Source organism: Nomascus leucogenys, chromosome 18 (genome assembly GCF_006542625.1).
Source record: "Nomascus leucogenys isolate Asia chromosome 18, Asia_NLE_v1, whole genome shotgun sequence".
In the NCBI taxonomy this organism is placed as follows: domain Eukaryota; kingdom Metazoa; phylum Chordata; class Mammalia; order Primates; family Hylobatidae; genus Nomascus; species Nomascus leucogenys.
In genome coordinates, this window is record NC_044398.1 from 33,795,805 (window position 1) to 33,819,681 (window position 23,877).

Below are 23,877 nucleotides of genomic sequence, written 5' to 3' on the forward strand. Positions count from 1 at the left end.
TTTTTGCCCACCAATGCACATACCTGAAAAAGCCCTGTCCCTGGTTCAATAAATAAAGCCATTTAAATTCTTGTAGAGGTGGACAACAGGGGAAGGGCAAGCCTCTGAGACCATCTTAGAAGAGTACACAATATAATAAATGCAAAATGACCAATGTACTAGTAACGTCTGCCCAGAGTGGAACTCAATCATCCATAACTATGATTAAACTACTCTTTTGGCCTACTTGCTGTACTGTTGCTAAAATGGTGTAACCTAACAGCTAACAAACTCATCATTATTATCCTTTTTATTTTTTGTAGAGATGGGGTCTCATTATGTTGCCCAGACTGGCCTTGAACTACTGGCCTCAAGCAATCCTCCTGCCTCAGCCTCCTGAGTATCTAGGATTGGGGCATGAGTCACTGCACGCAGCTACTACTACCCATCTTTTAAAGATCTTTGCAGGCTGGGGACGGTGGCTGGCGCCTGTAATCCCAGCACTTTGGGAGCCCAAGGTGGGTGGATCACCTGAGGCCAGGAGTTCAAGACCAGCCTGGCCAACATGGTGAAACCTCATCTCTACCAAAAATGCAAAAATTAGCCGGTCATGGTGGCAGGCACCTGTAGTCCCAGCTACTCAGAAGGCTGAGGCAGGAGAATCGCTTGAACCCAGGAGGCAGAAGTTGAAGTGAGCCAACATCGTACCACTGTACTCCAGCCTGGGCTACAGAGCTAGACTCTGTTTCAAAAAAAAAAAGATCCATGCAGTTCCCACACTTGTGCATCTCTGATCACGTGGCTCAGAACTGAAATGTCCAGATGACACTGCTTTATTACAAGCAGACCCACCATTCCAGTAAATCTAAAGAAGTCTAGTGCTAAAATATGAAATTTTTTAACTAAACAGATTTTCATTTTTTTAAAATTATCAGTGTGCTTGATGCTTAAAACTGACATATAAGGTAATATAAAATGAGTGCTTTCTGCCCATAAGCATTTATGTACTAAAAAGACAAGCAAGGCAAGATGTAAAACACAGAAGATAAAAATGAAAATAGTGTTGGGGCTGCTATTCGACAAGAACATTTTCAAACATGGCAGATGAACTTCAACAGGGACTGATACAAAGTAATTCACTCTGAAAATAAATACATAATCTATATTTACAGAGTAATGAGCAGAACCATATGTTATAAACCAGTAAGGAAGACATTATAAACTATTAAAATGAAACACTAATTCAGTATGACAGACAGTGGAAAAAGTGAGACATTAACAAAAGCAGATTACAAATAGAATATAAGAAGGTATCCTAGACCATATAGTATCTATAATGTATAAAGATCTATTTTATTCACCTCAAGAAAGATAATTGAATTTATAAAAAGAAAAAACAGAGAGAGGGGTACTAAAAATCATGAAATGAGACTCTGGTTGTTTAACTCTGAATACCAATAATAAAAGTAATAAATATTAGTAATTATCATGCATCTACCATATTTAGAAATCTAATCCATGTTATTTCATGTAATCGTCATAGGAATCTCATGAGACACATGTTACAGTCTTCAGCTTATAGATGATGCATTAGTCTGCTCAGGCCGCTGTAACAAAATACCACAGACTGGGTGATTTAAACAATATACATTTATTTTTCTCACAGTTTGGGAAGCTAGATCAAGGTGCCAGCCAGGTTGGTTCCTGCTGAATGGTCTTTTCCTGTCTTATAGAAGGCCAATTTCTCACTGTGTCTTCACATGGCAGAGAGAGAGAGAGATCTCTGGTTCTCTACAGAGAGAGATCTCTGGTTTCTCTTCAACTTCTGATAAGGACACCAGTTCTATTGGGTCAACCCCCACCCTTATGATCTCCTGTAACCTTAATTCTATCCTTGGAGACCCCATCTCCAAATTCAGTCACATTGGGGGTTAAGGTTTCAATATATGAGTTTTCAGGGGGACACAATTCAGTCCACAACAGATGAGAAACTTGAGATCTACTTCTCTACCCTACCCTGGTCCCTGGGAGGCTGACCCCTGGGAACTGCATTATCCTAGCTCTTCTGTGTTAGAGTTGGGTTCAGCCATCAGGAGGAAATTAGAGGGTGAGAGGTTGAGATATTTATCCCTCTGGTTCCCATCCTGCCATGCCATGGTTGAATGGTGGCTATGGCACCTGTTTGGTGATCCTTCTCCTATACCTCCAGTCCTTGCCAGGATCCGCTAACTGTTCCCACCCATTGTTCCTCTAGGACCAACATGGTAAGGGCTTCCCACTGCTGCTAATTCCAGGGTGCTTTACTATCCCTTCTTGTTTCTGTTATCCCAGCATACACATTTGTCAATAGTGACTTTGTTAGACATTCTTCAATTGTCTCTTTTTGATGTACCATCTGTTTCCTACCAGATGCTAATAAAATAAGTGGTACCCAGGAGACAAACCCTTAAAATAGGATTCTAAAATTGCTCACACATTTGATTAGAGGACAGATCACCTCTTTTGCAGACATGTGGTGCCATGATAATTACCCAAATTGTTACTGGTAGTGACGAGGGATGAAGTGTAGGTCCAGAGAAATTAATTGGGAGATAATTGTGGCATCTAGTTGCCAAGGCAAAAAGGTGGCACCTGTTTGGTAAGGCAGCAGAGGTCATGAGTACATGGCCAAGGAATACCAAGTGACTTCAGGACCCAGGATCATAAACTGGGTGTTGCCTGATCCTCCAAGTCAATAAGATTGGACATTCTCAACATTATTCCTTTGTTAATGGAGATAGTATTTACAGAACAGGTTCAAGCAGGTTTTGAGGACACAAATAACTGCTTGGATAAATGCCTGAGACTCTCATGGTACCTTTTGTTACTGCTTTGCCACCTTTTTCTCAACCCAAGTCTATGATTTCATGGACCTTTTTCTATGACCAGTTAACCTAAGAGCATAAGCATGGGCCTAACCTATAGTTGGGTCTGCATGTTGCTATATTACAGCCCTAACTCAGGAACAGCCTTGAAAGACAGTGATGAAAATAAGTCTTCCCAGTGGGTAGAGCTTAGGAGAAAAGACCATTTGAAAGTTCAATTTGCACTAAAGGAGATAGGGACTAAAATACAGGTCTACGCTGACTCTTGGACAGCGGCTACAAGATTGGCCAACTGGTAAGAATTTGAAAAAACAAGATTGGCATTAGGTGATCTGGGAGAGAGGTATAAAATGGACTTATAAGAACTGGCTCAGAATATGGACATATTTAAGTACCATGTACATGCCTACTAGAGGACTCTCTCAATAATCAGGTTGATGTGATGTCTTACTGTATCGGTGGTTTTCAAGATGAACTCCAGATTTGAAGATTCACTAGAAGGACTCACAGGACTCGGAAGCCATTATTGTCACGCGTATAGTTTATATGCAAAAAAGATATAAAACAGGGCTGGATGCTGTGGCTCACACCTGTAATCCCAGCACTTTGGGAAGCCAAGGCAGGTGGATCACAAGGTCAGGAGTTCAAGACCATCCTGGCCAACATGGTGACACCCCGTCTCTACTAAAAATACAAAAATGAGCTGGACGTGGTGGCGCACACCTGTAGTCCCAGCTACTCAGGAGGCTGAGGCAGGAGAATCGCTTGAACTCAGGAGGCAGAAGTTGCAGTGAGCCGAGATCATGCCATTGCACTCCAGCCTGGTGACAGAGTGAGACTCCGTCTCAAAAAAAAAAAAAAGATACAAAATGGGATCAATAAAGAAAAAAATCCCTCCCTACATGATTCAGAGTTAGGGTTGGCTGCAAGAGAAACTTGATAAGACTTAGGAAAAAGAAGGAAGACTGAGTAGGTGATGCTCACCATTGATCATCATTGATCAAGGGCCATAAGGGAAAGACTCAGAGGTACTAGTGGTTTCCAAGTCATCCCTGCCTGTTCTCGTGCCACATCCAGCTCACCTTCCTGTCAACCTTGATAGCACCAAGTCTTGTCAGTGAATTTTTTCTGATGCATTTTGGATCTTTACTTCCTCAGATCCTGCCATAATTACATAAGATTTTATTTCTCTCATGTATTCCTTATTCCATAATATTAATAGTCCAAATTTGCTGATTAAATCAAAGCTGATACAGGGATTGTGTTTCCTGACTTTCCAGTTCTTGACTTGAGTCTTTATGGTACCCAGCTGTACTTCGTACCCTTGGAGTTTGAGATATTTCCCAGTAATAAATGCTTTCTAATCCATTTCAGATTCCGGGCTATAATTTGGTTTCAAATATGCTAGATAGAGATGTCCTCAGATATGTTAGATAGAGATATGCTAATGTAGTTAGAAATATGATACTGGGGCCAGGCACGGTGGCTCATGCCTGTAATTCCAGCACTTTGGGAGGCCAAGGTGGGCGGATCACCTGGAGTTCAGGAGTTTGAGACCAGCCTGGCCAACATGGAGAAACCCCGTCTCTACTAAAAATACAAAAATTAGCTAGGCGTGGTGGCACATGCCTGTAACCCTCCCTACTCGGAAAGCTGAGACAGGAGAATTGCTTGAACCCGGGAGGCAGAGGTTGCGGTGAGCCGAGATCACGCCATTGCACCCTAGCCTGGGCAACAAGAGCGAAACTCCATCTCAAAAGAAAGAAAAAGGAAAGGAAAGGAAAAGGAAAAGGAAAGGTGATACTGAAGCACAAGGGATATAGTTATGGAATATTTATCAAGAGGTTGTAGGACCCAAGGGAAGATTCTTCCTTCACCCTCTGAAGTTTTGCTGAAAAATAAGATGACAAAAGGCAGATTAATAAAGAGAAAAAACATACAAGTCGTTAACATGTATGGGGGAAATCACAGAGTGATAACCCCAACCCCACAATGGGGTACGAAAGCTTATACATCATCTCCAGGTTACAAAAAGAATGGGGGCTCAGAGTATGGCCAAAAATTGATTATGGTGGTAAGTCAGGTTAGAGCGGCAAGACAGGTTATGGGAGAGAGAGAAGAGGAGGGTTGGCTAGCAACAGCGATCCTGTTATGCAGATGTAACTTCACAGGTAGTAGCCTTCAGAGAGAAAGATGGTAAATGTTTCAGACCTTTATGGTGCCAGACTCTCAGTCTTTCCTAGATCAGACAAGAGAAGACCTTCGGAGAATGTGGGACTTTATCAACGCAGACTTTTTCTACAAATGCTAATCTCTCCCACAAAAGACAGCTTTTTAGCTATTATTTTATTTCCAGCCTTTCTGAATAGTCATCTTGAACATGTCAAGAAAATACATTTGGGGGCGAAATATTTTCATTTCCTTCGAGATTGCAAAATCACCTCAAATAACAACTCACTGATAGAATCATAGAGGGTAACACCAAAAATTTTTCTGATGAGCCTGACATCAGAGTGAATCACAGAAGTCCTATATTCTAGGCCAATGCTCCTCAGCCTTTTTTTATTATTATTGTTTCACTAAGAATTCATTTCAGATATTTTTGCCTGATTCCCTCCCCCTTGACATCTTAATGTCATAGCTTTACTGGCACATGTGCTGTCTGCATGTCCATGCATTATATATTAAAAGAGTTTTTTTAATCCCTCAAGCACCAGTTTTTGCCTCCATCGCATGTTCTAGACCCAGATCTACCATTTACCCTGCTGTGTTTTTGATACAGTTTGTATATTTGTCCCCACCCAAATCTCATGTTGAACTATAATCCCTGTTACTGTAGGAGGGGCCTGGACAGAAGTGACTGGATCATGGGAGTGGATTTCTCATGAATGGTTTAGCACTATCCTCTTGGTGCTGTCCTTGAGATAGTGAGTTCTCAAGATATCTGGTCATTTAAAAGTGCGTGGCCCTTCCCCGCCAACTCTCTCTCTCTTGCTCCTCCTTTTGCCATGTGATATACCTGCCCCTCTTTGCCATCTGCCATGATTGGAAGCTTCCTGAAGCCTCCCCAGAAGCAGATGCCACTATGCTTCCTGTATAGCCTGCAGAACCATGAGCCAATTAAACCTCTTTTCTTATAAAATACCCAGCCTCGAGTATTTCTTTATAGCAGTGCAAGAAGAGCCTAATACCTTTTTCTTAAGAAAAGCTACTACAAGTTCTGAGTGTTGGTTTCCTCTTGGAAGCCTGACCAGCAAGTGTGACACTATTCTCAATTTTCTGCCAATGTCTGTCCCTTCACATATACTACCCCACTAATGACCTTGTCCTTTGGCCCACTTACAGCATTTAGTTGCACATATGTGAGGGGTATATATTGTCAGTTAGGTGTACGCAAAATTGAGCTACATTTTTCTTTAAACTGCCATTGATGTCACTTTCAAGGCCCCAGTCAGTTTAGAGCAGACAGCCTATTTATTCCATTTTGCAAGCTCAGAACAGTCTGACAATTTGTCTGTCAGTTTCAGGATTTATCACGATCAGTCACATTGGAGTTCAAAGTCCTTTCTTCTATCCTGGACCCCACCTGGATTAGAAACATTTACATTAAACAGGAGGGGAAAAGTGTAGCTTCTCTGTCCTTCCACTCTACCTCTTAGTTATTGCATTGTCATGCAGCTGCCATTCAACAGAATCTAGAGGGAGTAGTCCCCATGGCTTCATTGTCTTTCTGTGGCTGGCAGGATATAACTTTTGAAGTTGGCACAGTTTGATCTCTCACCCAAACAGAGTCAAATTGCTCTGCCTTGTCATACACTAAATGGTCTGTTGGTGCCCATCTGGGCATCTCACCCACACATACTTCTAGTGTCGCCTCACTACTGAGCAGCATCTCGAAGGGTGCAGACAAGCAGGTGCATGCTCACAATCACATTCTTGTGTTTATCTAGGCCTTGGGGATTCCAAGGGAAAACAAGGCCAAGATGGGGAAGATCTTGTCCCTTTCCTACCTGCTCTGTTGTCTGCCACTTAGCAACCACATGAGAAGCAGGTGCCAATTGGTCCCTACACTCAGAAACATCTGCAACCTTTCAGGAAGAAGCACCTTCCCTTTGTTGGGAGACTCCATCAGGGAAGGCAGAGGTTAAAGCCCCAGCAAACTCCTTTTTCAACTCTGTTTCACTCATACCACATCTTCTGATGGGAAAGCATAGTAGGGCAAGGTGAGAGCATTTATTTTGACTGAAAGTAAATAAAATATTTTATCTTTTGTCCTTGGCTCTGAGTTTTCTCCACTATAACGCAGCATATCTCACTTAGCCAGCAAGTGGAGTATAAGGAATTCATCAGCAGCCTGTAATAAAAACCGTGACATATATGCAGTATTGGGATTTACAAATCATGTATTTTCCTTTTTATTTACTTATTTTTTTATTTTTTTTTTTGAAGTGGAGTCTCGCTCTGTTGCCCAGGCTGGAATGCAGTGGCACAATCTCGGCTCACTGCAAGCTCCACCTCCCGGGTTCATGCCATTCTCCTGCCTCAGCCTCCCGAGTAGCTGGGACTACAGGCGCCCATCACCATGCCCGGCTAATTTTTTTTTTTTTTTTTTTTTGGTATTTTTAGTAGAGACGGGGTTTCACCATGTTAGCCAGGATGGTCTCGATCTCCTGACCTTGTGATCTGCCCGCCTCGGCCTCCCAAAGTGCTGGGATTACAGGCATGAACCACCACACCCAGTCTACTTATTTATTTTTAAAGACAGCATCACCCTATGTTGCCCAGGCAGGCCTTAAGTTTCTGTTCCAGTAACTGGGACTACATGCATATGCCACCATTCCCGACTTGTCCTTTTCTCTCTCCTACACTCTAAGACCTTAGAAGCAGAGAACTTGACAATTTAACACTTCAAACTAAGTTTTATGTATCTACTTCCCCTCACTTGTATCTCTCCCTGTATCCTATTGCTAAATTAATGATATAATTATCCACCCAATTCAGAAGGATTACTCAGGGAGCCTTCCTCATTCTTATCAGCTATATTTGATCTATCATTCAATCCTGCAAACTCCACTTCAGCAATATATCTCTGTCATAAACCCCTCTGTGTCTTTCCACTGGCTTAATTCCAGCCTTTATCGCCTTTTGGTTGAACAATTACAATAAATTCCTAATTGGTCTCCTGGTCCATGGAACCTCTCCCTTCCTACACTGCCACAAGAGCATATATTTCCCAATGATACGACCAGATCCCTCCCCTGCTTCAAAATATTTGATCCCTGTGGAAACAACAATACAAGCCCTTTACTTGAGAAAGGAAAATATGAAATCAGACATTTTTCTTCCAATATGGAGAAAATAAGCTTTAATAGGAATCTTGAAGAAATCTTGAGTCATTGACTTCAAGATCTTTATTCCGGTACTGTGTCGTAAATCCTTTCTCTGCTGATAACACAAGCTCTAGAAAAAAAGACTATCACTGAAGGAGCCAAACAGAAAACCTATTTGCTAGCTAATAAAATTGGGCATAGATCAAAATAAAAATTAAATTGATCATGCTCGATCTGTTCAGTTTCGTGAGATTTCTCTAGCATTTTCCTGCCATTTTCAGCGTAAAGACATAAGAATTGTGTTGCTGCCAGACTCTTTTATTATCCACATAGAAGGCAAGTCTTTATATTTGTCAAGGTTTACATGATTAGGAATCATAAATCACAATTAACTACTGCTTAGGAGATAAAGGTTCATGAATTTGCATGTTGTTAATCACCTTAACACCTTTTCAGGGTTTTAACCTGCTCTTTCTTCATGGTATTAAGTTATCACAACATTATATTTTTTCTATGTTCTGTCTCTGCCAGAAAGTAAAGCCACAGAGCAAGGTCTTTATTTTGTTAAAATAGTGGTAGCACGCACGTTTTAATTCATTTGTTTTTTTGTTTTTGTTTTTGTTTTTTTGGTTTTTTTTTTGAGACTGAGTCTCCCTCTATCGCCCAGGCTGGAGTGCAGTGGCGGGATCTGGGCTCACTGCAACCTCCGCCTCCCGGGTTCAAGTGATTCTCCTGCCTTAGCTTCCCAAGTAGCTGAGATTACAGGCACCAATCATGCCCGGCAAATTTTTGTATTTTCAGTAGAGGCAGGGTTTCACCATGTTGGCCAGGCTGGTCTCGAACTCCTAACCTCAAGTGATCCACCCGCCGCGGCCTCCCAAAGTTGGGATTACAGGCTTGAGCCACCACGCCCGGCTGATTCATTTGTATATATTTCTAGAACAGAGCTTGGTACAAAGTTGAGCATTCAGTAAATATTTGTTGAAACAGACAGAGAGTGAAAAAGAAAGTAACTCCCTCGCGTATTCCACAACTAGCTCTTCACCTATCAAATTACGCGCAATGGAAACATCTTAGTCCTCAGAGCAACCCTGGGTGCGAGGCAGAGGCGGCTGTTATCAGGCCTATTACACAGGTTTAGGGTGAAACTTGAAAATGTGCGCGGGAAAGTCACAAAGCAATGAAAAAACCATCTAGGAAAAAATCTTTTCTGGATTTCACCATCTAACCTTTGGCGTGAGACCCCAGAAACCGGATGACTTGGCTCAGAAGCAGCCACATTTGGAAAGATATTTATCTCACAATAAATTAAGGGACAAAAAGCCCTTCAAAAAGAAAGGAACGGAATAAACGGAATAATTTTTAACTCTAACATTACTTTCTCTCCATTTTTACATAATTCTTATATCTGCGGCGAGTGAAACGACTAAAACAAAAGCAAAACAGAGCTCCACTGCCCAGAACAAAGATAGCCGAAACAACTTCCATGCCCACACGCAAAATGGACGCTGACTATGACGTTCCCTGCAACAATCCTCAACTGGCCCCGCCCCACCAATTCGGAACCCCGCCTCCGCAACCCGGAACCCCGCCTCCCCCAGTGTGCGCGCTTTTCCGACAGAGGCCTGCCGGTGATTGGCTGCTCCTACTATTTCTCTCCTCTCGATGTTGCGTCATGCAGTGCGCCGGAGGAACTGTGCTCTTTCAGGCCGTAGGGAGCGTGCTGGGGCCGGGAAGGGAAACCGCGCGGCGAAGGTGACCGGGGACCGAGGTACTGCTCCGGCTGGCCGGCGGGCGCCCGGGATCCCCGGTGGTCCTGACAGCCGCCCTCACGGGACCGCTGGGTGCGGGGGGGAAGGGCTGGAAGCAGCGGTGCTGCTGGCTGCGTCAGGGCCGGCCTGCGCGTTGGGGTCGCAGTCCTGTGGGTGACCTGGTGGAGAGGGCGGCGGCCACAAGGCCCTGGTCAGGCGGGCAAGGGCTCACTGTAGCTGTGCTTCTGTCCTCGGGCAACAAGGTGCTGAGTCATCCTTGCGGCGAGGCCGTACAGCCGCTGCGCTGGTAGCGGCACCTGGGGCAGGGGCAGAGGTGTTGTGGGTTGACCGGGAGGTTTGCTGCCGGGTTCTCATCCGAATCTAGCGGGCTGGGTGAAGTTTCTCGGGGACCAGGCACCCAAACTCATCAATGCTCACGGAGGCATAAGCCCTTGGATTAGGGTCGGTAGTATTTTCCCCATTTTATAGCAGCGACATCTGACTCTTAGAGACCCACACTCCTCACAAGGTCACTTCTAACGTGTCAGAAGTGGGATTCCCACTCTGGGCTGTTACGCCACATGGAGGTCTCTCTGAGCTGGACCTCTGCGGCCCCAGCCAGTGGACTGAGTACTGAGGAAGATACAGGACAGCCATAGGTTGAGATGATGTAATGGCACGAAAGTTCTAAAAGCGCTGGGTGTTTTCCCAAAGGCCAGCTGCCGAATATTAAGACCCTTAATAGTGCAGTTGCAGAGCTCGGAGGACGCTCGGGTATCTTAAAGCAGTAGTTTTTAGCTTTTGGAGTGTTCGTTAAAACACATATTCTTGGTCCTATTCCTAGAGGTAGAATCATTAGGAGCAAAGAAAGACCCAAGAGCCTACATTTTAAGATGCATCCGGGGCACTTTCAAGCAGTTAGTCTAAGGGTCAACGCTGTAGTCTGAACACAGAATCATTATGTTACAGATGAGGAAATGGACCCAGAAGGATATCACTTGCCTAAAATTCACTACAAATCATTGGCAGAGATGGATTGGTAGCCCCAGTTGGTTTACACTTGTCATTTCATTATGACCTATCTCATAGTCATCTCACCTTAGCGTTACAGAAACACGATCTGCTGACTTCTGGTTGACCACTCATCTTGTATAATGTGACCTGGAGCTAAGATAATCCAGTTTTCAGCATGCTTTTCTTTCGAAGACACCATTGAGGGAGTCTAATGTAAGGGAAACCTGGCTGGTAACCGAGTTTACTTTGAAAGACTAAATGTCCTTTACGGATTATAGTAGAACATACAGGATATTTTTATACTTAGAATACTTAGAATATTTTTATATCTTATGTTGAAGGAAAGTAATATTTGGTATGATTAGCTGAAATTCATATAGTTGGCTTCTTTTAATATCTTTTAGCTTTGTAATGCAGTATAACCTTCATGTCTTCTTTGGATGACACTATTCTTCTGCCCAGAAGTTATGTAGATTCTTTTAAATTTTCCCGCTAGATGCGGGTGTAAATCTTAAGCCAAAACTACATTTGTAAAAGCCATCACAGACCCTGTAATCACGTCCAGTGGATGCTGGTATAAATCTTAAGCCAAAACTACATTTGTAAAAGCCATGACAGACCCTGTAATCCCATCCAGTTATTAACAGCCATAGTGCGTTACACATAATTTTTGCAGTCATCTATTTTGTTATTGGTCAAACTGGGACTTAATTTGTTCCTCCATACTCAGCTGTATTCTCTGGGATGGGTTTCTTGCATTACAAGGGATGGTTGGGCAAAGAATTCATCGCTGAAAATTAAAAAGGTCCCTTTATTTCCTTTTCTACTAAAAGACAGTTTGTTCCTTCTTGACTCTGACTCTCGTATGTCCTTCTCTTGATTGGTTAGTGGGTTGTTTTGTTTATGTTTTTTTGGTTGTTTTTGCTTTTTTTTTTTTTTTTTACTAGCATTTCAGATCTGCTTGGTAGACCTGGTGCACCACCACCATGTTGGCTGCAAGGCTTGTGTGTCTCCGGACACTACCTTCTAGGGTATTCCACCCAGCTTTCACCAAGGCCTCCCCTGTTGTGAAGAATTCCATCACGAAGAATCAATGGCTGTTAACACCCAGCAGGGTAAAGATAATCTAAATGTTTTTATATTGCTTCTTTTTCCATTTGTGCCCTTCGTTTTTGGCAGAGTATGCTGCTCTGCCTTTAGTGTGTTATATGTCAATTAGCCCTGATAATATCCCCAGTCAGCGCTTTCTCCCCATTAGTTTGTATCATTCTGGTCCCTCCTTATTCTATATGAAATAGAAAATGAGTTTCTGTAACGTTGCCTTTGCTTACAGCTTCTGGAGTTTCTCATTTAGAAAATTTAGAGTACATTGTGAGGGATTGAGAGTTATGTGGTGTAACAGAGATCCTGGAGCACATAGTCAGAAGTTTAAGAATCCAGGGATATTACCAGTTGGCCAATAGCTTATTAATAAATTGTTATCTCTTATTTAGAGATTGATAATATCTGTCAGGTTAGAAAGAAACCCATCTTTATAATAGATTTACCTTCTAGCTTTCATATTATAAAGTTTGAAGTGTGAGATAATGAGGACAATATACAGAAGCTAGAAGGAGACTTTTTCCCTTTTAAATTAACTGTTCCACTGTTGAAAAAGAGCCAAAATGGAAGTAGTAGTCTTCCCTCTTCTTGGCTTCATGTTAAGGAAAGATGCCTTTCTTGAGTCCATATCCCAGATGACGAAATATAGCTAATAATGCTTATAGAATGCATATCTTAAAAATGCTAATAGATTCTCATCTTGATATTTGGTTAGGATTTAAAATATAACAATTCTAGGTATGTAAATCTATAGTTTGTAAAAGAAACAATTTTTCTGAAATTGAAACTAAGAAGAATATAATGAATTACTAGCTTCCAAAGGTGGAGCACAGGTAAGGTCTACATTTATTTATTTATTTTTACATTTAGTTTTTTAAGTTGGCTAATAAATTTCCATAGTGAAGTTACATATATAGAAAGTACCAAGTTTCTTTGACTAGAGTTTTCTAGTGTAAAGAGATCTTGCATTTTATTTTATTAACGTTTTATTTTCATGTGGGTGGTGCGTGTCTTTGTTTGCATGTGTGTCAGGAGTATGCCACCAAAACAAGAATTGGGATCCGGCGTGGGAGAACTGGCCAAGAACTCAAAGAGGCAGCACTGGAACCATCGATGGAAAAAATATTTAAAAGTAGGTGGCTATATTTAGTTTTTAAGCTAGAATCTATGGATATGTTTTAAGAGGTCCATGAACAACTTCCTAAAAATATATGTGTATTTGTGCATTTTCTGGGAAGACCACATTATTATTCTGAGATCTGACGACCCAGAAAAGATTGGTACTTTGCACTGGATTCAGTGGTTATCAGTCATATTTCTTCCAGTGGAAATTTTACTTTCCCTTTTTTTAAAGAAAAGGATTATTAATATGCCACGGTCCAAAAGGTATAGTCTGTTGAGAAAGTTCATTTTAAATGTGTAGAATTCTCATTCAAGCATATAATATTTGTGTATGTTTCCGATTAAGAATGAATCACCAACACATAGGTGTTAATAAAAGCCTAGCTGTCCAAGAAGAGTCCTTTAACTCACTGCTCACATAGGGCCTCAGGAGGGCAGTACTTTAATATATTGCCAGTTTGGTTCAGTTTGGATATGAGCTTTGCAAGTTCAGAAACTGGACTGTTAATCATCCTAAAGCTATTCAAAGAATACCACTGCTCCTTAATAATCTTGCAAAATGTCTTTACAGTGGGAGAGAGCCCTAATCAGTATCCTTCAGGTCATTTCTTTCTGATTTGACTGTAGAAACCAAATCATGCAAATTATGTAGTGACAGCCTAGTAATATTCTTAGTAAATGAATTAGACCAAAAGAATAAGATGCCCTTTATGAATACCTCTATTGACTTAGAGCTGATAAGTTAGTTGTCTCTCAGTACCCTAGAACGGGAGCCTCCCCTCACTTGATTCTGCTGCATAAACACTGATTATATTTTCTTTCTCTTTTCTCTTGATTTCCACGTAAAGCATCGTGTTAACACCATGCAGTGTGGTATGACTGTTAACATTTCCATCTCATTTTTTACTTTCCATGAATGTCATGTGAATATACTTCAACCTCTTATTAGTAAAATAATATGTATCACAGAAGTAGCTCCACATCTACAGATATACTGCCCCCTCAAATATTGTTGGAGTGAGGTTGAAGATTCACCAAACCTGATCCTTTCTTTTTTGTACTGATTTTTACACCTTTGTTTCAGGAGTGTTTTTTCTACTGGTTACCTAACATTGAGGCAATTTCTGTACCCCATATGCGCTGGTTATGGCTGTTATTAAATATGGTACATGATTTGATTCCCTTCATAAATATTTTAAAGGCTTCGTCCAGACGTGCCAGTACTAACCTGCATTTCCTTCTGTGTTCTGCAGTTGATCAGATGGGAAGATGGTTTGTTGCTGGAGGGGCTGCTGTTGGTCTTGGAGCATTGTGTTACTATGGCTTGGGACTGTCTAATGAGATTGGAGCTATTGAAAAGGCTGTGTAAGTAAATTGTTTTAAGTAAATTGTTCCTAAACAACTCCAACCTTAAAACAAAAATTCCGATTTTCTTCTCATTCCTATCTTTAGTCACTTTGGAATATTTTGTGTCTAGTCTTTGTGTATACACACAAATAGAGAATCTCTTCTTGCTTCTTTGACCTTTATTTATTCAAATCTAAATAAAAATCTTTTAGCAAGGTTATATGTGTTTAAGCAAGGAGAAAATTTTTTTTTTTTTTTTGAGAGAGAGAGTCTTGCTTTGTTGCCCAGGCTGGGGTGCAATGGCACAATCTTGGCTCACTGCAACCTCCACCTCCTGGGTTCAGGCAATTCTCCTGCCTCAGGCTCTTGAGTAGGTGGGACTACAGGCACCCGCCACCATGCCAGGCTATTTTTTGTATTTTTAGTAGAGACAGGGTTTCACCATGTTGGCCAGGCTGGTCTCGATCTCCTGACCTCAGGTGATCCACTCACCTCAGCCTCCCAAAGTGCTGGGATTACAGGCGTGAGCCACCGCGCTTAGCCAAAAATATGTTGTTTTTTATATGTGCTTGTATGTTTTATCTCATTTAGTCCTTACAGTAACTCCCAAGTATGTATAATTATCGTAATTATTTCTGTGATAAATGAAGTGAATCACATTTAAAGTGTAAAATGATGTATCCTGAGGTCGCCCAGCTAGTATATGACTCAACCAGAAATCAAATCTGTAATTTCATAAATTAATCATGTCATGTTTCTTACAGAATTTGGCCTCAGTATGTCAAGGATAGAATTCATTCCACCTATATGTACTTAGCAGGGAGTATTGGTTTAACAGCTTTGTCTGCCATAGCAATCAGCAGAACACCTGTTCTCATGAACTTCATGCTGAGAGGCTCTTGGGTGGTAAGTCAGCTGTTTTTGTTTTCCTTTTTCATCTAAAGATCAAAAGATTAGATAAAATATATTGGAGGGAAGGGGTATTAAATGGAAAGAATACTGTATTGAACAAGTTTTTGTTCAAATAATGTATGAATTATAGATTGAGCATCCCTAATTTAAAATCCAGAAATGCTCCAAAATCCAAAACATTTGTAGTGTCAACATGATGCTCAAAGAAAATTGTAGCATTTCACATTTTGGGTTTTTGGATTAGGGATCCTGAACCCTAACAACAATGAAGTGTAATGATAAATAGTCCGAAATCTGAAGTCTGAAACACTTCTGGTCCTAAGCATTTCTGATGAGGGATACTCAACCTGTATTAGTGCAGCTGAGATGAAGTAGGAAGTTCATTCTAGGTAGGTCAGCTATTGTTCTTTATTAAACATGTATTCGAATAATACCAGAGGAGTTAGAAATCAAACTTACAGGGACAACATTCTTGTCTAGCAGCAGATATCAAACAGCCTCTAATTTGTAGCAGTTTACTAAAAAAATAAAACAAATGCAAAATCATCTTAGAAGTCAGAGGGAAATGCCTATCATAAAAGCCTAGCCGTTTTATGCAGTTAAGAGTAGAATAGTGCTGCTACTATTATTCCTAAGATTCTTGACCTTATAGAAGATTTTATATTTAATGAGTTTCTCTGGAGCCCTTGTTATTTTGCTAGATATGAGAATTTGAATATGTGTGCCCTATTCTCCTGCTATTTGGTAGAAGAGATGAACCGGAATAAGTGGCACAGATACGCAATAAGAAAGTGCAAAGTCACTTGAGAGTTTCTGTCTTGGACTCTTAGGCAAGGTCCGTGAAGGAGACATTTATTTCATCAGGGTTGTTGAAGGCTAACATGTTTCATTTATTTTAGAAGTAGACAAGAGGGCCAGGTGCAGTGGCTCGCACCTGTAATCTCAGCATTTTGGAAGGCTGAGGCAGGAAGATTGCTTGAGCCCAGGAATTTGAGACCAACCTGAGCAACATAGTGAGACACTGTCTGTAATTTTTAAATAAATAGAAAATTTTAAAAATTAAAAAAATTTTTAAGTAGACAAGGGCAGTTCCATTTTACCAAACAGTTTAAGCAAAGAGGAGGTAGGAAAACCTAATTTTAGAGGTGACTTACAATCCCATTAGAGGGAAATTCAAGTGTTTGAGGTCTGGAGGGTAAAGAAGACATGGTTAGAAATGATACGATTGTCAAGCTGAGGAGAGAACCTAAGCAGTCGGAGGCCATTGGAGATACTGGAACAACAAAAGTGTGATTTATATTTGAGTTTTTTGAACCAATGTGGAAGAGACATGGAGCAGGTGTACCAGCTGTGTGCCTTTGTAAGATCTGAAATGAGGGATGATAAGAACCTGAACTAGAGCAGTGTGTGAGATTGGAGGGGAAGGAGAGTTCATGTAACACTGATTCCCCACATAGGGACCAAAATCCATAATATTTTCACTGTGTTATACTTTACTAAACAATAACCATTTACAGTAGCATAGCCATTTGGACATTTATATATTCTTAGGATCATGCTTTTCACATAGGTGTCATGAATCTCCCGGCCCAGAGGTTCACAAAGGCACAGAATGTTCTCACTGGGGATGTCGGTTTTAATCAAAAGCAAATAATTTAAAACAATACTTTTGTAATAAACATGGCAATATTTACCTAAAATTTTAGGCCCTAAAATGAGGCTTCAAAGAAGTTTTGTGTTTGGGCCATATCCTCAGTCCCTTCTGGGCAAAAGATTACCTTCTTCCACTGTTAGTAATACAGAAAATACTCAGGAAAGTCAAAGACAAGTGCTACAGAGATGAAGATGTAACCTTTTTGGGTGTGACAGACATATATATACAAACACACACATAGACACACAGATAATGTCAAAGTTTGTCCCAAGTGCCTCTGAGGAGAGGTTATCTGATCTTGCTCCTGGGCAGCCAGGGTACCTACTAGAAAAAGCTTTTGAGATGAGACAATACCTCAGTAAGTCGACCAGATACGGAAGGAGGTATTCTTAGGCATGATGGATTGAATTAAGGAGGCCTGAAACTTTGGGGCATGTTGGCAGCCGTGCCAGTTCGGTATGATTGGAATGCAGAGTTTGGAGTGAGACTGGATCATAAAAGATCTTAAAAAAATGTAATTGCAGTAAATATCCCAAAAGTGCTGTCCACAGAGGATGTGTGAAATAGTTTGTAGGTAGTAATTATTTCTCATTAGAAAATGGTGGAGTGGAGCTTGATATGCTTTTCTTTTTAATGTTTTTTAAAAAGAGAGACTAGGTCTCTATGTTTGCCTAGGCTTGGCTTGAATTGCCGGGCTCAAGTGATCCTCTCACCTCAGCCTCCCAAGTAACTGACGTTACAGGCGCACACCACTGCACCCAGCTCAGTATGCTTTTTCGTGTTAAGGTTTTCCCATTCTTGGCAAGACCAGCTGTTTTGTTTACCTGTACTTTATATTAGAAGTTGAATATTTTGATGTTCATGGGTGAGACAGATAATACAGATGAGTGAGGAGGCCTGGTGTGTCACACAGGAGATTGTTGACATATAGAGGTTACTGACATGTAGAGTAGCCTTCTCAACTAAAACCATTCACCATGTTCTTTTTTTTTTACATAGTTTGCCAAACAAAACATCTGTGGCCTGATTCCAAGGGCTACAAGTTTGCAATCTCTGATTTAAATTTCTTGGAGATTAGCACTGTCTTTTTTCCATTACATATTAATACATTTCTTCTTGTCATACACAAGGAATATTTAAATATAACACTGGAAATCTAAGATAGGCAAAGAAAAGGAATGAGGACCAAATTAGCCATAAACCTGGAGGGTAGAAGTGTAGAATCTTATTTCTCATTTTTCTTTTCCATGTGCTGTGATATCTACTTTCTATTTTTCAAGTCTTCATTTAGCAAATATGGATTTTAAAGTGATGTGCTATATATTTTTTTTAAAAAAATTACTAATTTGTAAGCATGACTGATTTTAAAGAAAATTTTATTTGTGCTATACAAAAATATATTTTTTAATTAAGAGTTAATTATCTTGGGATCCCTAAAGGGTTTTTGTTTCACCTCTGTCCAACAAGAATAAAATTGTTGAAAGATGTGTTGCCAGTCCAAGCTTAAGACATGCATTTGAAGCTGTCTGCAAAACCTTATATATGGCAGTAGGGGGCACTCATGCTAACTTAGCCAAAACTCTGAAATAAACCCAGAGCTTTTAATGTGCCAGAAAAATTTTTTTTTTTTGAGATGGAGTCTCGCTCTGTCACCCAGGCTAGAGTGCAGTGGCACGATCTTGGCTCATTGCAACCTCCACCTCCCGGGTTCAAGTGATTTTCCTGCCTCACTCAGCCTCCCAAGTAGCTGGGACTACAGGCACGCACTCCACTGCGCCTGGCTAATTTTTGTATTTTTAGTAGAGACGGGGTTTCACCAGTTAGCCAGGCTGGAACTACCTCAGGTGATCCACCCACCCCAGCCTCCCAAAGTGCTGGGATTGCAGGCGTGAGCCACCACGCCTGGCCTTAAGCTTTGATTTATTATCTTTTATATTTTTACAACTAGTTTATTAGAAGTAACCAGTTGTACTTCAAACCTGTGGGTTTCTGCTTTGTTTTCATATAAGGATCAGTTTTTCTTAATAGTACTTGTCTTTCAGACAATTGGTGTGACCTTTGCAGCCATGGTTGGAGCTGGAATGCTGGTACGATCAATACCATATGACCAGAGCCCAGGCCCAAAGCATCTTGCCTGGTTGCTACATTCTGGTATGTTCTGTTTTAAATTGTTATGAGACAACCTTGACTACTACCTTTTTTGGGTGGCTCTTCACAGTTGTAAATGACCTACACGGAATTTAAACCTCATGTTTAGAAAACACGATTTTCTTCAGTCATTACTGGCTGCATTATTGCCAGACCTTTGCTTTGAAAAATTGATTTTGCTACTAAGACCATGGACATCTTCAATACGAAACTTGTGTCTTCTGACAGTCTAGTATATGCAGAGATTTGCTTTTGTGTATTTTGTTCAATACCAGGAGGGTTTTATATCTAGTACGCATCATTTGAGAGTTGTTTTTGTCGGGTATATTTAGAAAAAAACTGAGGATAGAGAAAGTTGTGCTAAAAATGTTGCTGCGAAATACAGAAAACTGAGAGGAGTCCTAATAGAAGTGTTCTGTGTAGAAATTTCACCCACTGTTTTGCCTAGAGCAAAAAGTATTTTTAAATTATTCATCATCATGAGATAGTATACCTTATTAACCATATAACTTGATCTAGAAATGTTACTCTTTAAACTAGTATTGAAAATTCAGTATAAAGATAGCTTTGTGCCTAGTCTAGGAGGTAAACTACATTCAAGAAAAAGGTAACTTATTCTGCCTAGCACTGAAATAATGCATTATCTAATATTTTTTTCAATTAAGGAGTTCCATTTACCTTTGTTAAATTATTGGTAAATTTTTTACTGTAATTTTTATGAAATTGCTTATAAATATCTGACAACTAAAATTATTTATAAGCTGTTAGCAATCCTTACTACGTGAAGAAACAGCAGTGTCTGTCTTAGAAGTTGCCACATTTCAAGTTTATCATCATATGCTTTTCCCTTTTGACAGCAGTAGGTTTGACCTTGAGTTATTTGTTTTAAGCTTGTTTATCTCAACTATTATATGAATTTTGTAGAAACTAGTGGTAAGCTCAGATTCAAATAGCTACATGGAATTTGATAGTTACTAAATAAGTAGATTGGTGTTTGCTTGTGAGTGTGATTGATTAGGAATAGTGTTAATGTTGTGATATAGAATTTGAGTAGTCACCAGTTTGGGTTATAGAATTTGGTGGGGGTAGTATTATCTAAAGGCAGAACTTTTTGAATCACAGTGCTTAAACAGTAAGGTATAATATAAAATGGCATGGTAGAAGTGATATTTTCCTTTTGCTTGTTATTTAGTAAATACTTAATGAGCACTTGCTCTTTCTCCAGGTGTGATGGGTGCAGTGGTGGCTCCTCTGACAATATTAGGGGGTCCTCTTCTCATCAGAGCTGCATGGTACACAGCTGGCATTGTGGGAGGCCTCTCCACCGTGGCCATGTGTGCGCCCAGTGAAAAGTTTCTGAACATGGGTGCGCCCCTGGGAGTGGGCCTGGGTCTCGTTTTTGTGTCCTCACTGGGTAAGCTGCTGTATTTTAACACTTAATTCTTGGTGCATAGTTTCCTGTAACCTGAAATACTCCAATATCCTAATTGATTGAGTAATCTATTTTAAAAGATTTTTTAAAGATTGATGCTAATTTGACTGGATTTTACTACCTGGTATCATATAAAAATCATGGCAACATGATCAACCATTATTACTGGCTTTACCAAACACATGTAAAATGGGAAAGTTGGTCTGGAGAACATGAATATTGCTTCCATGCAAGAACCTTCCTGTGAAATGGGCAAGTGGCTCATTGGAGAAATGAGTATCATGAGTTTTGAACTAATGTAAATGAGATTAGACAGTACGTATACCCAGATGTCATCTTACCTACAGAGTATACCAAGGAGATTTTTTTTAAGTAATATAAATCATAAACTCAGTTATCGGAAATCCTTTTTTAAAAAAAATCTTAATTGTTTTCACATTTTGATTTCAGGATCTATGTTTCTTCCACCTACTACTGTGGCTGGTGCCACTCTTTACTCAGTGGCAATGTACGGTGGATTAGTTCTTTTCAGCATGTTCCTTCTGTATGATACCCAGAAAGTAATCAAGCGTGCAGAAGTATCACCAATGTATGGAGTTCAAAAATATGATCCCATTAACTCGTAAGTAATGCTTTTTACTTAACACTGTGACTCTGTCACGTAAGGATGCTTGTGTGTATTTGACCTGTTTTTTATGGCTGCATTAGTTTTCTAGGGATACTGTTAACGAAGTGTCACAAACTGGGTGGCTTAAAACAAAACTTGATTCTCTTGTAGTTCTGGAGGCCAGAAATCTAAAATCAAGGTGTTAGCAGAGTTGTACTTCTGAGGGCCGTGAGGGAAAATCTGTTCCCTGCCTCTCAGCTTCTTGTTACTGCTGGCAGTCCTTGACATTCCTTGGCTTGTAAATGGATCATTCCAGTCTCTGTCTCCATCATCACATGGTGTTCTTCCTGTGTACCAGGGCTTAGGATTTCATCATATTTTGTTGGGGGGCGGAGGAGGGTCACAGTTTAAACCACACCAAGGGCTTTGGCAGATTTCCTGTTTTACTTCTGTTGTAGTTTGGTCTGTTCTTTCTTTAGTAAACTGTCCAAAAAACCTCTTGATTATATCGCAACTTAGTGTAATACTTAGGTATTCATTCCATTATCAGAATATTTTGTCTGTTTTTGTGAGCCAGCTTCAGGGTGCAATAAATAATGTGCTCTTATTGGTCAGTTAATTTTTTGATAGTATATTTTGCAGACTTTAAAACTGAAGAAATGTATTAATCAAGTATTATTTATTGGAAAATGTATATAATTGACTTGGAATTTTTAATAGAAAAGCCTATTTTATACTTCTAGAAACTAGAAACTATTCAGTATAAAGATTCTAGTTTCAGAGATACGCAACTTTAGTTGGCATAAAGTGTTATTATGTTTTTTTCTTTTGTCTTGGAGTCTACCAAAGTAGGTTATTTTATTTAAACAATTTTCTTGAGTTTCATTGTGTCTGTCACATTTTTTTAAAGTAATTTGATTTTATCTAAAAATAAAACAATGTAATGGCTTGGGGGAAGAAAAAGTTGCTGTAAAGCTTACAGATTTGTAGAAGTTTTCTTTAGAGGGGTGAAGTGGGTCTTTTATATTAAAAAATGCTATACTTGTGTCTAACAGGTTTTAATAAAGGTGTTTCTTTGGTCTTGTTTTGATTATTTAATTGTCTGCCACCTAGTTTTCTTTGCAAGTTGATATATGCAGTGTCAGAGAATAAAATAATGATATTTTTAAACTGCTCTTTAACATTTAAAAGATGAGTCTGCCAAAAGGAAGACCTCAACTATTTTCTAGTCTAGGACTTCATTAGTTGGCAGTTAAACATCTTATTTTTAATTTCCATTTTATGTCACTAAGACAAATAGTATTTTTCTTCTTTTCTACATTAAGAATTCAACATCGCTATTAGAATTGCATCATATGTAATGGGCATAATTTTCTTTTCTAGGATGCTGAATATCTACATGGATACATTAAATATATTTATGCGAGTTGCAACTATGCTGGCAACTGGAGGCAACAGAAAGAAATGAAGTGACTCAGCTCTGGTTTCTCTGCTACATCAAACATCTTGCTTGATTAATGGGGCAGATATGCATTAAATCATGTACAAGCAGCTTTCGTTGAAGTTTAGAAGATAAGAAACATGTCATCATGTTTAAATGTTCCAGTAATGTGATGCCTCAGGTCTGCCTTTTTATCTGGAGAATAAATGCAGTAATCCTCTCCCAAATAAGCACACACATTTTCAGTTCTCATGTTTGAGTGATTTTAAAATGTTTTAGTGAATGTGAAAACTAAAGTTTGTGTCATGAGAATGTAAGTGCTTTTTCTACTTTAAAATTTAGTAGACTTGCTGAGTAAGTAAAATTTAGCAAACCTGTGTTTGCATATTTTTTTAGAGTGCAGAATATTGTAATTAATGTCATAAGTGATTTGGAGCTTTGGTAAAGGGACCAGAGAGAAGGAGGCACCTGCAGTCTTTTGTTTTTTTAAATACTTAGGACTTAGCACTTGTGTGATTGATTAGTGAGGAGCCAGTAAGAAACATCTGGGTATTTGGAAACAAGTAATCATTGTTACATTAATCTGCTGAACTTAACAAAACTGTTCATCCTGAAACAGACACAGGTGATGCATTCTCCTGCTGTTGCTTCTCAGTGCTCTCTTTCCAATATAGATGTGGTCATGTTTGACTTGTACAGAATGTTAATCATACAGAGAATCCTTGATGGAATTATGTATGTGTGTTTTACTTTTGAATGTTACAAAAGGAAATAACTTTAAAACTATTCTCAAGAGAAAATATTCAAAGCATGAAATATGTTGCTTTTTCCAGAATACAAACAGTGTACTCATGATTGCTAGGTGTTTTTTTATTTTTGCATATTTATTGAACTGTCTAATTGAATACAGCTTGCTCTTGTCACCTCTTCAAGCTTTCAAGCCTTTATAGAAAAGCCTCTTTGTGGCTTACACTTGAAATTATGAAAGTAGTTTTTCTCCTAAGACTTTTGGTTTCTTGCATTGCCTCTCAGACTAAGCACTAAAAAGCAAAGCAAAACAGAACTAGTTCTGTCTTAATGAAATATATCAACCCAAAAGTGTCATGAGGAAAATGCTTCATTAGTTTCCCCTAGCAGAATTTTACTTCTCTTACACTGCTGCACCATTACTTTCT

General features: G+C 39.7%; 1 protein-coding gene across 2 annotated transcripts; it reads left to right on the plus strand.

Annotated features, from left to right (window-relative positions):
- Positions 1–9,739: 9,739 nt before the first annotated feature.
- GHITM (growth hormone inducible transmembrane protein) lies at positions 9,740–23,558 on the plus strand. 2 transcript variants are annotated; one of them, XM_030798433.1, is made up of 10 exons: positions 9,822–9,944; positions 11,028–11,151; positions 11,886–12,053; positions 13,072–13,171; positions 14,415–14,526; positions 15,273–15,414; positions 19,117–19,225; positions 20,448–20,636; positions 21,105–21,276; positions 22,645–22,941. In XM_030798433.1, the coding sequence occupies exons 3-10, from the start codon at positions 11,925–11,927 to the stop codon at positions 22,727–22,729; spliced, it is 1,038 nt and encodes a 345-aa protein (XP_030654293.1). In that variant the 5' UTR covers positions 9,822–9,944; positions 11,028–11,151; positions 11,886–11,924; the 3' UTR covers positions 22,730–22,941. The 2 variants fall into 2 exon arrangements, with proteins under 2 accessions (XP_003274572.1, XP_030654293.1); XM_003274524.4 differs by lacking the exon at positions 11,028–11,151 and having other exon boundaries at positions 9,740–9,944; positions 22,645–23,558.
- Positions 23,559–23,877: the final 319 nt, after the last annotated feature.